At 39.4% G+C, this 15,106-nt stretch overlaps 1 protein-coding gene across 2 annotated transcripts in view; it reads left to right on the forward strand.

The window, feature by feature from the left end:
- Window positions 1-3,285: 3,285 nt before the first annotated feature.
- The window catches only part of STRN (striatin), a 110,670-nt gene continuing 98,849 nt past the window's right edge, over window positions 3,286-15,106 (forward strand). For both annotated transcript variants that reach the window (XM_057740540.1, XM_057740538.1), the window contains exon 1: window positions 3,286-3,626. In XM_057740540.1, the coding sequence (XP_057596523.1) occupies window positions 3,393-3,626 (234 nt within the window). In that variant the 5' untranslated portion in view covers window positions 3,286-3,392. The remainder of the gene's footprint in view (window positions 3,627-15,106) is intronic.

Raw genomic sequence — 15,106 nt, forward strand, 5'->3', positions numbered from 1 at the left:
TTTTAACAATATTAGTTCTTCCAGTCCATGAGCATGGATTATATTCCATTTATTTGTGTGATCTTCAGTTTCTTTCTTTAATGTCTTTTAGTTTTCAGTGTAGAGGTTTTTCACCTCCTTGGTTAAATTTATTCCTAGGTATTTTATTATTTTCGATGCAATTGTAAATGGGATTCTTTTCTTAATATCTTTTTCTGACAGTTTGTTGTTGGCATATAGAAATACAACTTATTTTTATTTATTGCTTTTTTTTATCCTGCAAAAATAATGAATTTTTTTATTAGTACTAACTTTTTGGATGGAGGCTTCAAGGTTTTCTATATATAGTATTATGTCATCTGCAAATAGTGACAGTTTTACATCTTACTTTCCAATCTGGATGCATTTTATTTCTTTTGCTTACCTAATTGCTCTGGCTAGCATTTCCAATACTATGTTAAATAAAAGTAGCAAGAGTGAACATCCTTGTTTTTTTCTTGATCTTAGAGGAGATGCTTTCAGCTTTTCACTCTTAGTATGATGTTAACTGTGGGTCTATCATAAATGGCCTTTATTATGTTGAGGTACATTCTCTCTATACCTGCTATATTGAGAGTTTTTTTTTTTATCATAAATGGATGTTGTATTTTGTCAAATGCTTTTTCTGCATCTTTTGAGATGATCATATACTTTTTATCCTTCATTTTGTTAATGTGATGTATCACAATGACTGATTTGCAGATTTTTAATCAGCTTTGCATCCCTGGGATAAATCCCACTTGATCATGGTGAATGATCCTTTTAATGTATTATTGAATTTGATTTGCTAATATTTAGTTGAGGATTTTTGCACCTATGTTCATCAGAGATATTGGCCTGTAATTTTCTTTTCTTGTGGCATCCTTGTCTGGTTTTGGCATGAGAGTAATGCTGGCCTCATAAAATGATTTTGGACGCATTCCCTCCTCTCAATATTTTGGAAGGGTTTGAGAAGGAATGGTATTAATTCTTCTTTGAATGTCTGGAAGAATTCACCAGTGAAGTTCTCTGGTCCTGGACTTTTGTTTATTAGGAGGTTGTTGATTACTGATTCACTTTCCTGACTAGTAATTGCTTGATTCAAATTTTCTGTTTCTTCCTGATTCGGTCTTGATAGGTTATATGTTTCTAGGAACTTGGCCATTTCTTCTAAGGTGTCCAATTTGTTGACGTATAATTGCTTGTAGTTGTCTCTTATGGTCCTTTGTATTTCTGTGGTATCAGTTGTAACATCTCCTCTTTCATTTCTGATTTTATTTATTTGAGCCCTCTCTTTTTTCTTGGTGAATCTAAAGTTGTTGTGGGTTCTTAAACAGCTACCATTAAATTTAATCACATTTTATAGTATGTTATAAATTTATTTAAAGGAGTTGTCAGACGTCTTCTATTAGAGGTGGAAAAAGCTTTTAACGTTCAAAATTTGTAAGATTACTTAAATCCTTCAGATGAAAATATACGCCATTGTTACATTATTGTCCCCTTGATACTCTGATAGAGCTGATAAGTAAGAAAGGAGGCAACCTGTTAATGGAAAGATTAAGGAACTAGCAGTCAGGAATTCTGGTTTCTAGTTTTGACTGTGCCAATCACTCAAAGCCTCATTGTGAACAAGTTCAACTTCTTTGGACTTCAGTTTCGTGAGCTGTAAAATGAGAGGATTGGGCAGTATCTCAAAGGACATTTACAGCCAAAATAATTTATGACACAGGGAATTTGGCCAGGCCTGGATCAAACTTTTATTACACTAAAGAATGAATTCATAAAGCAGAAACATTCAATAACTGGGAGAAAAGAGCTAGCCATCTTTATTTGCAACCAGAGCAGATACAATGTGTTTCCTGTCCTTTCCACAAGTAGCAATGGGAAGAGGGGGAGGGGGAGCACAGCGACAGGATGTCCTTCCCTGACATGTCACTCACCAGCCTATATCTTTACATTTTTTCATGGTTATAAGGTCTGATATCCCAGAATTTCATCCCACAAAAGAAGTATAAATGACTTGCTATGGGGACAAAATAAGTGCTTAATTTCATTTTCATTTGTTAAATTTTTTTCAGATGCCTTCCCTTCATTATCTTTGTAGTGTGAATTTATAGTGACATAATTTCAATGACCTGGGAGAAGGATAACATTTAGAAAGAAACATTTGAAACGACTTCGGTATGCTTTTGGTAGGCTAACACTGTCACCAGTTTGCTAGTGAACTGTGGAAGAAACTGGGAACCCGACAAGTGAAAAGGAAGAAGTGACTGGATACCTAAGATAGCTCTAAGGGAGCCGAAAGGGACTTTGTTCTTTCAGGTAGTTTAAGGCACTGTGAGAACTGATTGTATATTTGCCAGTCTCCCTTTGATGACAGGAATTGTGTCATTTATCTTTATATCCCCAGTGACAGATAGCACTTAGAGTCAAATATTTGTCGAAATGAGTATAAACTACTTGGGAATAAGGAAAAATGAGATAGAAATAACAGAGCCTTGGATATCCGAAACTTTTATAGAATTCACTACAAGATTAACTACAAAGGGAAAAGGACTTCAGCGGAGTAGTGTTTCAGATGAGGTGTGAACAAACGAGAACTTGGAATAAGCAGAGAGCTGCTGTGTTGAGTCCATAAGAGAGATTATCAGAGTTCCTTCTAAGTGAAAATCGATCCGGCAACAGGTTTGATTGAGTCCTAAGTGAAAAAGAAAGGCAGGAGCGATAGCGATACGGAAATGGACGAAACTGAGGAGCGTCTAGGGGCAGGCAATCACCCCAGTCAGAACAGAAGGGAGAGGTCCGAGGGTGCTGGCTGGAGAACCCTGGTCCAGGGGACCGACTGGGGAAGCTCGCTCTGAGCTTGTTTCTGAACAGAACTACTAGGAAGCCCTAAATGATGTGCAGCTCGGGCTGGCACTTCAGCGCGATAACTTCCGCGTGTGTGTGTGTCTGTGTGCCACAGCGAGCGCCGCCCGAGAACTTCCGCGTGCGAGGGGGACCGCAGCACCACCCGCCTGCGCCCAGCCTCTAGAGTGAGGAAACCCGCGCTCCCGGCCGCTGGGCGGTCCCCTCCGCCGCGGGCAGGGGCGGGGCTGGGGGCGGGGCCGCGGCCGCTCCCCGGCCGCTCGCAGCCCCACAGGCCGCTCGGGCGGCGCTCGCCGGCGCCACGCCCCGCGACTACATTTCCCAGCAAGCTCCGGGCCGCCCGCGCGCCGCAGTTGACCCATTTCCCGGCCCGTCCCGGGCTCGGCCGGCCCCCGCGCCCAGGCGGCTGCTCCCTGCTGACTGGGGTGTGGGCGGGGAGCGGCGGAGGGAGGAGGAGGTGCTGCTGGCCGCCGCCGTTGCCTCGGCTGCTGGGCGCCTGGGCAGCTCCCACGGTTCCTGCGGCCGCCATGGACGAGCAAGCGGGTCCCGGCGTCTTCTTCAGCAACAACCACCCCGGCGCCGGCGGTGCCAAGGGTCTCGGGCCTCTGGCGGAGGCTGCCGCGGCCGGCGACGGGGCGGCTTCGGCGGGGGCGGCCCGAGCCCAGTACAGCCTCCCAGGGATCCTGCACTTCCTGCAGCACGAGTGGGCCCGCTTCGAGGTCGAGAGAGCCCAGTGGGAGGTGGAGCGGGCGGAGCTGCAGGTAAAGACCCTCCCGGCCTGGCCGTCTTCATCCCGCCTCTTCGCTCCCTTCCGCCCCGCCCCGGACCCTTCCCCCTCCCCCGCTCAGCCCTCGCTCGTGCCCTCCCCCTTTGCCCCGGTCCATCCCACCCAGAACCTCGTCCCCTTCCTCCTTTCGCCGACCCCACTTCCTCGCCCGGGGTTGCCACTCTCGTCCCTGATGCGTTGTTTACCCTCACCACACGTTTTCCTCTGCTCCTTCCCACTCTTAACTCTCAGGTTCATTTCAACTCTCTTGCCATTCCACATCTTAGACCTTCCCTTTCAGTTTACTAATTGGGCTGACGAGTTTTGCGAGATGAGCAAATCATCCCCTAACCTGGTGAGTCCCATCCTAGGTCTAGAGACCGTCCCCGTAAAAGGTATTGACAGTTGGCGCCTCTCTGTAAGGAAGGTGATCAGAGAAGACAACCAGAAGTTGTCTCCGTGAGGCCTTGACTTTAGGCAAGAAGCTGCTGTTGGGCCAAAGTGTTACTAGGAATATCAGCTCCCTTTTTATATATGTAAATGTTTCTTCTCTTCCTTCTCCCTCACCCCCTCCCGCGTTTCTTTTAGGTATTTCAGGTGCGTGGATTTTGAATGAAGGACCTAGATGATCACAGTCAGATGGTGGTTCAGGGATGGTTTCCCCTTCTCAGAATGTAAAACTTCCCACGGGTTAGTTTTCTGTTCAGGGTTTTGCGAGATTGACTTGTACTTTAAAAGCAACTAAAGGGAGCTTTAAAGTTGGTTACATTTCCTTGCATAATCTGCAAGATAAAGTATATCCAGGGCGGAGCTATTGTGGCCTCTTAGAAGAATGAAAGTGAGGCTGATACTTTGCAGGCCATCCTGAATTGGTAAGTAGGTTTCAGTGGCTGTTGTTAAAACTTCCAAGGCATACACCAATTTCACAAAGAACTTAAAGAACTCTGAGTGGCTGTGTCTTTCTGTTTTACTGGCTAATCCTGTATGCTTGTGAAATCTGAGTATAGTTTGGGTTCGTGAAACACTTGAAGTTAAAATGCTACCCACTGTGTCACTGTTTTTGGTAGCATGTATTTTCGTTGGCACTTAAGAAAAGGAGAAATAGAAGCGTGTTAAATAGAATCGTGTGCTGGAACAGGCTGCTTTGGTGGTGTGGAAGTGGTTGTGGAAAGAGCAAACAGAAAGGGTTATAATACAAGCTGTGCTTACTGCTAGCTCTGTGACCTTGAGGAAATCCTTTAATCTCTTTGAACTTCAGTTTCATCATTTATTCAGCGTCTCTGTTGAGTGCTTATCCCATGCCTCTAGGCCCTGGGATTAACAAAATTGATGAAGCCTCTGCCCTCAGAGAGCTTATGTTTTAGTCAGGAGGCTAAAATGCAACTATATAGTATACTGATCCACAGTGGCAACAGCTGTGGGAAAAATAAATCAGGGTACAAGAGTAGAGTGTCTTAGGGGCAGCTGTTTTAGATGGAGTGGTCAGGGAAGGCCTCTGTGAGGAGTTGAATGAAATGAGGCAGTGACCTATAGTTTCTGAGATTATGATTATTTATACAGTTATATGTTTATATTCTTTGGCCACTTTTTCATCCGAACTGTTACTTTAGGGTGTAGTCTGTTGATATTTGTAGTTTTTCTCATAATGAACTAACAATGCCTTCCATAAATGAGCTTATGGATTTCAGACTTCAAAGAAGTACAGTTGTGGATAATGATTTTTGTATGTAGCTGCTTAAATTTTAAATTCTCATCCAGTTTAGGAAATGTAAGATAAATCACACTAATTTGTTCAAAAACAAAACAATTCTTACTTCTCTACTTGGAAAGTCTGAGAATTTCCAGCCTATCTCAACTTCGCTCCCCCCACCCCCATATTTAACTTTTCAATTTACCTGTAACTGTAGTTACTCTTTAGTTGTGCCCCCTCTACCCCTGCCCCCCAATATATATACCAACACACACACTCTACTTACCAGGTTATTTATCACAAATGTTAAACTTCAGGTAGGTTTCCCATTGGTGCTCACCATATTAAGGGCACTGCATTTTTATAGTATCTTTTGGTTTGTGCTCCAGTTAAATCAAGCATCCATGGAGAAGCTTAGAATATGTGCCGTAGTTTTTTAAACAGAACAAGTATGTATTTTGGAAGGAGAGAATTTGCAGGAATCTATGGTCTTCGACCCTCTTATTAACATAATTGAAAATATATTTTAAAAATCATTTCTTTACATCAACATCATTAAATTTGACTGTATCCCTTCATTTTTCTTTTGCCATTGGAATTTTTCTAGAAAAACAGTAGAAAATAAGAATTGAATGAATGATGATGAAATTTGGATCAGTGTCTTCCTTTTTAAATCTCTACTTAAGTCATTAACACCAGAGTCAACAAAAATACCTTTAAGATTATGTCTAATTTGTCCCTTTAGAAACCTGTCAGTCCTGCTCTTTCACGTTGCCAGGGCAGAGTTGTAAAAGGCAGTCTAAGCTTTCATCTCCCTGGGCGCGACTTCCTCCCACCTTCAGGTTTTGGGAGTAAGGAGCTGGCTACATTGTGCCAAAAACTTATTGGTCATTTTTTTTGCCCCTTTGCCCATCTTGGTTAGTATAAAACTCTTTTTACTTGTGGCAGTACCCCTCCCACCTCACCGCCACCATTCATATGAGAGTAGGTAATTCATGGGAAAAGAATAATCAAGATTATTACTGAGCTTTATATTTGTGAAAGGAATTGGAGATAGAATACAAATTATAATATTTGAGCGAATTTTCTGTGTACGACACATTGTGCTAGATGGTCTCAAAGAAACATGCTGTTTAGTTGGAGTGGTAGAACAAACAAAATGCAGTAGAATCCGAGTTTATCAATTGGGGATTTAAATTTTCTTAGAATAGCATAAGAGAGGAGAGCCAGCAGTGAATGGGGAGGATAGCAGGAAGAAAGAACTTGTGAGGTAATGAGAACCTAAGGCTCAGTATTTGAAAATTACTGACTTCTGGGAAAGAAACATGTAAGTAAAAAATAGAAATTATTGTCCCTAGATTTTGATGTTTGTGTGTGGTATGGGAGGCTCTGCTATCTACCTGGAAATGTTGAATTGCATGAAAAAGGTGATATGATTGAGTATTAGGGCATGTGGTATGGAGGCTCTGTACTAGAGTGTTTATGAGTCTGAGTTTTGGCATTGTTGATTCATATGTTCATTCAACAAATGTTTTCAAGTATCTGCTTCATGTCAAGTCCTATTCTAAGGCACTGGAGAAATGATAACGGTGAAAACAGGTCCCTTCAGCATGAAGCTGAAGTTGTGAAGCTGTGGGGGAAGACGGGCAGTAATGAATACATTCATAATGTTAGCTGGTAATAAGGTGCCATATAAGGTGGTTAGGAGGATATGGAGTGCTTGAGACGGTGGAGGGGGGAAGAAAGGCTTTACTGATAAGGTGCTATTTAAGCAAAGACCTGAAAAGACGAAATCTGAGGAAAGAGTATTCTATATGCTAGGCAGAGGGAATAGTAGGGGGGAGGGGAGACATGCTCTGAATGTTTGAGGAATTAGGCAAGTGTGGCTGGAGTAGAGGAGGAGAGTGGAAGAAATGATGTCAGATGTTCTGGGTCTTGCTCACTGTAAGGACTTTATTTTTCCCTCAGCAAGATGGACAACTGTTGAAATGTTTTGAACAAAAGAGTGACACCATCTTTAAATGGAACCCTTTGCAAGGATCCAGAATAGACTTGGAGGGTAGACAAGGAGAGATAAATCAGAGAGTCTAGTTTGGAGGCTATTTTAATAATCCAAGCCAGAGATGAACTAGGGTAACAGTGATGAGATATGTGAGTGTATATTCATGTGATACATACTCAAAATATAATGGATTCTGAATACATCTTAAAAGGTAGAACTAGCAAGATGTGCCAAAGGATAGGATGTGAGATTTGAGGAAAAGGGGAGTCAAGTATAACTCAATTATTTTGACTGAGCAGCTTCATAGGACTATAGTGAAGGTTTACTGAGCATTTAAATGGACAAAGTAAGCACTTAAAATGACAGTTTATTTTTGTTATTATTATAATTGTTATTTATAATTACAGTGAAAGGCAACATGGCATAGACTTGGATTTAAATATTTGCTTTAAAACTTACTATTTTATTTTATTCCAAGAATAAATGTTTGTCATAATTCTGACCTCTCAGAACCTTGTTGTCCTCATTTTTAAGGTGAGGTTGATAAACTGCCTTGTGAGAATTAAATGAGATATTTAAAAATATCTAGCAGAGGTCTGGTACATAACACAAAGTAAGTGCTGAGTAAATAAATGGTAGCAAGTGCATGATGTTAAATTTGTAGTCTAATTTGTCTCCTTGTCCTAGAGAAAAGCAGAATCTTCGGTCATAACTCTTCTAAGGCTAGAGCTTGTAGGTGCCATGCAGTCTAATACTCTGGATCTGATGGTGGCACTCAGGGACATTTAAGGAAGAGTGAATTATTGCCTTCAGTGTCAGCATTGAAACATTGATTGTATACTTGAAATTTCCTTGCTTTTCTTAATAATCTACTGTGTGCCTGTTGTTTTGGAACTTACATAAATTTTTCTGAGTATGTTTGTCTTAACCTTGCATGACTTCTTGGGTCACAAATTGTATACATTTACCAACCACTCTATAAAACTAATCTTTGGTATTATTTGGCCCTTTAAACCACTTCCTTTAAACTTGGAAGAGGTGAACCCCGTTGTGGTGTGGTAGAATTTTGTAAACAGGTTAGTTTTTCATTCTATTCATATTCTTGATAATTTTATAATCTTTAAATATGTTTTGGAAAGATTATAGGGGTTTTACTCTTTTAAAACATATCCTACTATTTGTCACTTTAGTTCAGTGTTTTTCAACTTTAGCTGCAATCTTAGAATAATCTGGAAAATTTAAAAAAATATTCATTTCCTGGCCTGCACCCCAGACCATTTAAATCAGAATCTTAAGAATTCGGTCCATGGCATTAGGATTCTTTTGAGTTTCCTAGTGGTTCTAATATGCAGCAAGGGTTGAGAACCACTGCTTTCGTTGTCCCTTTCTGTTTTTACGTATGTAGCTTGGTGATTTCAACACTTGTGTTGAAGTTCCAGATATGGATGGCTTTTTATAGAATTTGGGATATAATTTCTGTTATGTTTCTATTATCCTTCCTAATGTTTCCTAGCATTTTATTTTTAGGCAGTAGAATATTATAGTTTGAATCACTTCCCTCTGAATGAGAGGTATAGTGACATAGTCATCTTTGAGCTGGAGTGAACTTTGGAAGTACTCACCTACAACCTTCTTTACGTGTAAAGTGAGGCCCAGAGAAGGGTTAAATGTCCAAGAATGAAATAGGTGTCATGCAAGCTCCGTCACTTAAATCTCCAGATACCTTTATCGTTTTTAAAAAACTTTCCAGATACATTATCTTCCTTGATTCTTACAACCTTCTGAGGTAGAGTCACACTAATGTGACTTATCATATTTTTTATTTTAAAACAATAGCCATGGAGATTTTACTGTGTTGTATATACTCTTTTCTAGCTTATTTTATTAGCTACATTTAAGGTTTTCTCTTGACTTTGGTGTGCTGTAGTTTCATTATGATGTGTCAGGGTATAGATTTTATTTTATTTGGGACCTTGTTGGGCTTGAATCTCTAGATTGACATTTCATTAGTTCTGCAAAATTCTCAGTCATTCTCTCTTTAGATTTCTCCTCTTATACTCTTCTCTGTTCCTTTTGGATCTCTGAGTACATGTATCTCAGGCCTTCTTTATCTGCTCTATATTTCCCATCTTTTTATCACTATGTGCTTTATTCTGGATAATTTATTCTGATTTATCATCCAGTTCATTAATTTTCTCTTCAGTTGAATCTACTCTTTTAGGGTTATCTAGTGAGTTTGTAATTTTGGTTATTGTTGAAGTTCAGTTTTGGTTCCCATTTATAAATCTGCTGCATCTTTTCTTAGTAGTTTCCTATTCCCTGCAGATATTTTCAGGGTTGTCTCTTATTCTTTAAACTTAGTAAGTATAGTTATTTCAAAGTCAGTGTGTCTCTTCTTCCTATATGTGAGGTCTTGGAGGTCCCTTTCTGTAGTCTGTTGTTTTTGCTGTTTCCTGCTCATAATGATTTGTTTCTTTGCCTGAATCTGTGTGCTACTCACTATCCTTGGAAAAGTAGAAGACTAATCAGGTCTCAAGTAAAGGTATCTTCTTCAGAAAGTTTTTGCCTTTGTTTCTGGTGGGTTTCTAGACTGAACCACTTTAAAGCAGATTCATTGCTTGAAATTTTGAAGCACCCAAATAATTGAGGGCTATTTTGGTTGTGAAATACTTTTGAGGGGAGTATACTTTTGAGGGCCAATATACCTCTGCTTTACCTTTGCCTTGAGGGTATAGGCCCTTTAGGGTCTTCGCTAAATGTATATCTCCTATTAGACTCTGTACTCGGAGTGGTTCTGGTCTTTGCATTTTGCCTTCACGTCCTGCAAAGCTATCCAAACTAAAGCTCAAATTTGTTCTGATTTGTCAGCACCCAAAGGGCAAAAGTATTTTTTGTTCCCTTACCTCACTGGGTTCCCATTTTCCTTTCAATTTTGGTCAAATAATTTCTTACTTTCTTACCAGCTTTGCTTTTTAAGATGATTGTAGAAACATTTTCTCTAGAATTTTTAGCTCTTTTCAGTAGGAGAGTTGTTTCAAGGCATAAACTAGAAACTAAATTCTCTTATATTGCTTTCAAAAACTTAACAAGAATGGCCCCAATAATTATTTGAGGAGAAATACCACTGATAGCACTTCTTTGTCAAGAGATGTGCCTGTATAGCCCTACATATTATTTATAATCTAAATCAACTTTTCTTTGTATTAGTAGGGAGATATTTACAATTTTTCTCTAAACATCTTGGTAATTTAGGTAGAATTTAAAACAAATGCTTTGCTAATCAATCTTTGAAAGATGTTTGAAAGTCCAAACAGTTGGGACTGGTTTCCCTTTGCCAGCCTGCTATGTACTTGATGTCATCTACAGTTTTGTTTTTTTACACTTTTTGATTTATGAAAGTTACTAGTGATATCCAGGTTTTAATTCTGGGCCATTAGAAATAAAATTCCCCTTGGGATCTTTGGAGTTTCTTGCTTTGGTCGCCATTTTGATAAAAGTCTATTGACCATCATAATTTGGCACTGGAAAGTATGGGCCTTCTAGTCAGACAGCTCCATAACTTCTGATTTATAATTTTCCTGGACCTCATTTTTATTTATTTTATTTTTTAAATTTTTATTTATTTATTTTTTGGCTGTGCAGCTTGCAGGATCTTAGTTCCCCAACCAGAGGTTGAACCCTGGCCCTTGGCAGTGAAAAGCATAGAGTCCTAACTACTGAACCACCAGGGAACTCCCTGGACCTTATTTTTATTTGTAAATCATAGATCATATACCCACCAAGCAGAGTAGTTTTAAGGTTTTAAAAAGATAAAATATGCAAAGTACATGACCCATAATAGGTGTCCAATAAGTGGTTTGCTCTTCTTGGTTGAAATTTCTATGGACAGAGTGCATTTGATTGTATTATTTATTTAAATCACATTTTAGAAGCCAGAAACTAGTTTAAATGATCCATTTGGCATAGTAGCTACTTGCATTCTCTTTGCCCTATTAGTGGTGACTTAAGGACAATAAATTGATAGTAGTGGAAGTAGGGGGCAGGCCAGAGGTGGCAGTAGTAGGTGGTAGTAACTTGTAGGCATTGCAGACTGGAGATAAAATTGTAGTTTGGGAGAGAAACCTGTGGAAAGAAGGAGAATTTGGGAAGGAGGCAGAAGAAAAGAATAGACAGGGAAGGGAGCAGAGGGGCTGAGGGGAGCATAGGCAGATAAGGAGGCAGAACTGCACTGCGCATGTTCACCTGCTTAATTCCTAATAGTTGTATTTTCTGTAGTCTTCATTTTAGCACTTAGTGTTGTAGAATTTTAAGGCTGACGGGGGATAGACAACTAATAACATTTTTACCTCCTGAGGGACCTTAGAATTTAAGTAGTCTCATCTGTTGCTTTATCATTGAGAGCCAGGGAGAGGAAGTGAATTGTCTTAGATCACTCTGTGAGTTGGTGTAGATTTAGTTCAGAACTCAAGAGTCCCAGTACTCAGGCCAGGCATTGTTCTCCATACCATATTGTCTGCATGTATTGATCCCTCACCCTGAATAACTGCTTCTGATCTGAAGTAGACAAGTGAATTATAATATTTACCTGATTAAGTATGCTTTGAATAGCTGTCATGATTTAAAGAAAATTCTTGTCATTTATTTCAAGCTTTTCTTCAGGTAGAATAATTTAATGAAACAATTGTAAGGGGCTCAGGAAGAGTCTTTAACAATTAGTGTTCCTCAAACGTATTTAATAATGTATCACTCCATATTCTTTTAATACTTGTATTTATTTTTGTGTAGTGAATATTGAAACGTTTATTTCTCTTTAAAAAATGTCTGCAAATTTGGGTCTTTTGCAGCTTGTTCTGAGAATAACCTAATTAAGTTCTGTATATATTTATTAGTATGGTTTGTATTTATTGATCATATATTAAATTTTGTGTAGCGCTTTACTTATTAGGTTATTCTTAGATCACCTACTTTACATATGCTATATTTGAACAGAATAATATGTCAATCATGTATTTGCTCTTATGCAGTAAGGTATTTGAGGAAATAAAAATCATCTTTGGCAGACTTTAATGCTATTTAACCTTTGTTATAAAAATACCCTATCTGAACAAGAGGATGAAATATTAGAAAATACTGATATTTAAGAAGGAAAATTTGTGGTAGGGTTGGTTAGAAGCAGTGTGGCAAAGGGAAAAATGAGTAGTTATTTTGTTTTGGAGATAAGATAGGGAGAAAAATAAGGGAGTAGAAGCCCTGGAATTCAGGTGAGCTTTGGGAAATATTGAATAAGGTTGGGTGGAATAGGTATTTTGGGTGTGGTGAATAGGTTCTTGGCATAACTGCACTATAGGGATCCAAGAAAAGCGCCAGGGGGAGTGTTTCATTACCGCACACACAGGTTTTATTAGCACTCATTTACATGTGACAGAAATTGGATCCAACACCAGCATATCTAGTTAGGAGAAATAAACCGATGTCAGATTCCACAAGGGTGATACCAGTTTCACCTGATGGAAAATTACAGCCCAGTCTAGGATTTGTTCTCAATTTTCTTTGTTTATACTTCCTAAATGAGAAAGTTAAGCCGTGAGCTAAGGAGCCTAAATTACAGGCACAACTAAAATCTGCTCCTGAGGAATGTGGATTCGCATCATGCCACAAGGAGGGGAAGGGGAGGAGCCGGGGGATCTGGGTCAGCACACTTACTGAACTTGAAAAAGTAGTCACTCAGGGAAGATGGTGCCCTGGTCCCAGTAATAAAACCCAGTACTTTATCTGTTGTTTCCTCTCCTTTCTTTCTTCTTTTCCCTCCAAAAATAATAATAGTATTATGTATTGAGCACTTGCCATGTGCCAGGTACAGTGGTAAACACTGTATATGTGTAATCTTTTTTAATCTTTGCAAAACTACATGTGGTAGGTATTCATAATCATACCCTAATTCATAGATGAGAAGAAAGGTTAAATAACAAAAGTTTGAGTGATGGGCCTGGGCATAGTAGGTAGAAGGAAGTATTTTGACTTTTTTCTTGTTTTCTCAAGCTTTTGAGTCAATGTACAGGCCTGGGATGTTTTCCTGTCCCTTGTCTGGTGAAGTTCTTTCTCTCTTTCTCTCTTTCCTTCCCTCCTGCCTTCCTTCTTTCATGTACTTATTTATTTATTTGGCTGTGCTGGGTCTTAGTTGTGGCATGTGAACTCTTAGTTGCTGCATGTGGGATCTAGTTCCCTAACCAGGGATCGAACCCAGGTCCCCTGCATTGGGAGTGGGGTGTCTTAGACACTGGACCACCAGGGAAGTCCCTGGTGAATTTCTAATCATCTTCCAACTTTCAGTTTACTTTCTTGGGGAAACCTCTCAGACCTCCAGACACAATGAAGCTTCGTGCTCCCCTAATAGCTTGTATATATAAGACAGAGACTTTGTTAACCAGTACCATCCAGACTGGTGGTTGGACAGTAAATCCGAAAAGATGGTTAAAATGACACTTTAAATAATTTAAGTTAAAATGATATAAATATACAGTCATTTGCCAGTGTGAGACCAAGCCCACTGACACTTCACTGTTGTTTTTTAAAATGCTGATTGGAATTCTGTGTTGTCATTCTTGAATAAGCTACAATTATAATGTATTGTTAATGATTTCTGATTTTGGTTTTCCTTGAGTAAAGCACACTGAGTGCAAAACCATAGATTTTTAATGACTTTTCCCCAGCCTTTGACAGTTGTTTCACCCACATCTAATTAGACAGCGATATTTTTTAGTAGGTCTCCTTTATTGTCGTCTTTCTGAAGCATTCAACGTAGTCTTTCTCTTCATACTCATATTTTGTTGATTTATATAATATTTAATTGAATTATCTAATCAAAGTAGCAAGTGGAACTGACATAAAACAGGTTTGGGAGGAAATCCAGTTGACTCTTGGTCAACCGACATGTATGAGTAAATGACAGAGAATACCATACTCTAGCTTTGAATGTTTGATATACCTTGGGCTTTGGGCAGTGTTTTACAAAGGGACTAGAGAATACTGGTTAATACGTAGGGTTGGTTAAGAGAGGATTAATGGTGAGAACTTCTGCTGTATCTTGATTATACCACATATCTTATACTTTGCATATTTGTTTCTTCACTAGATTGTGAGTCACCTTAAGAGTGTTCTTATTTCCCTTAAGTTCAGCAGAATGACTTGCACGTAGCAGTTGCTTAATATATGGTTCTTAAATGAATGAATCATGTATTAGGTTACATTGTTACTTGAATATGTATTAAATATATGTGTCTCTATATGTATGTATTGTCTCCTAGCTAAACTGTGTCCTTAAGAGCAAGTCTTGTGTCCTACACTTCTTTGGTATTTATTGTTTGTCATTGTACTGTACAATGGTTGTGCACTGATGTCTGCAGGGCATTGATTCCAGGACTGCCCCCATGCCCGCGATGGATATGAAAATCCTCAGATGCTCAAGTCCCTCATATAAAATGGTATAGTACAGTCAGCCCTCCATATCCATCTTTATGTTGGTATATAGAGGAACAGTGTATCTCTCTCTTGCTGCTAGCTATGAGTTCCACTGGAAAGAGCCTTTTAGAGCAAGTTGTGTCTGCATTCTGCAGTTTAGAGCATTGCCTTAGCCCTGCCACGTAATTCTGACAGAGCTCCTTTCGAGAATGTCACTGGCTTCGTAATTGCAGCCTGATGTTAGCTGCAACAAATGGTGCTTGGATTTTGGTTGTTTTGCCTGTAGGTTTGTTTTCTTCTCCCTTTGTGTGTTAAACAGTGACTG

This window comes from Hippopotamus amphibius, chromosome 7, assembly GCF_030028045.1.
Source record: "Hippopotamus amphibius kiboko isolate mHipAmp2 chromosome 7, mHipAmp2.hap2, whole genome shotgun sequence".
In the NCBI taxonomy this organism is placed as follows: Eukaryota; Metazoa; Chordata; class Mammalia; order Artiodactyla; family Hippopotamidae; genus Hippopotamus; species Hippopotamus amphibius.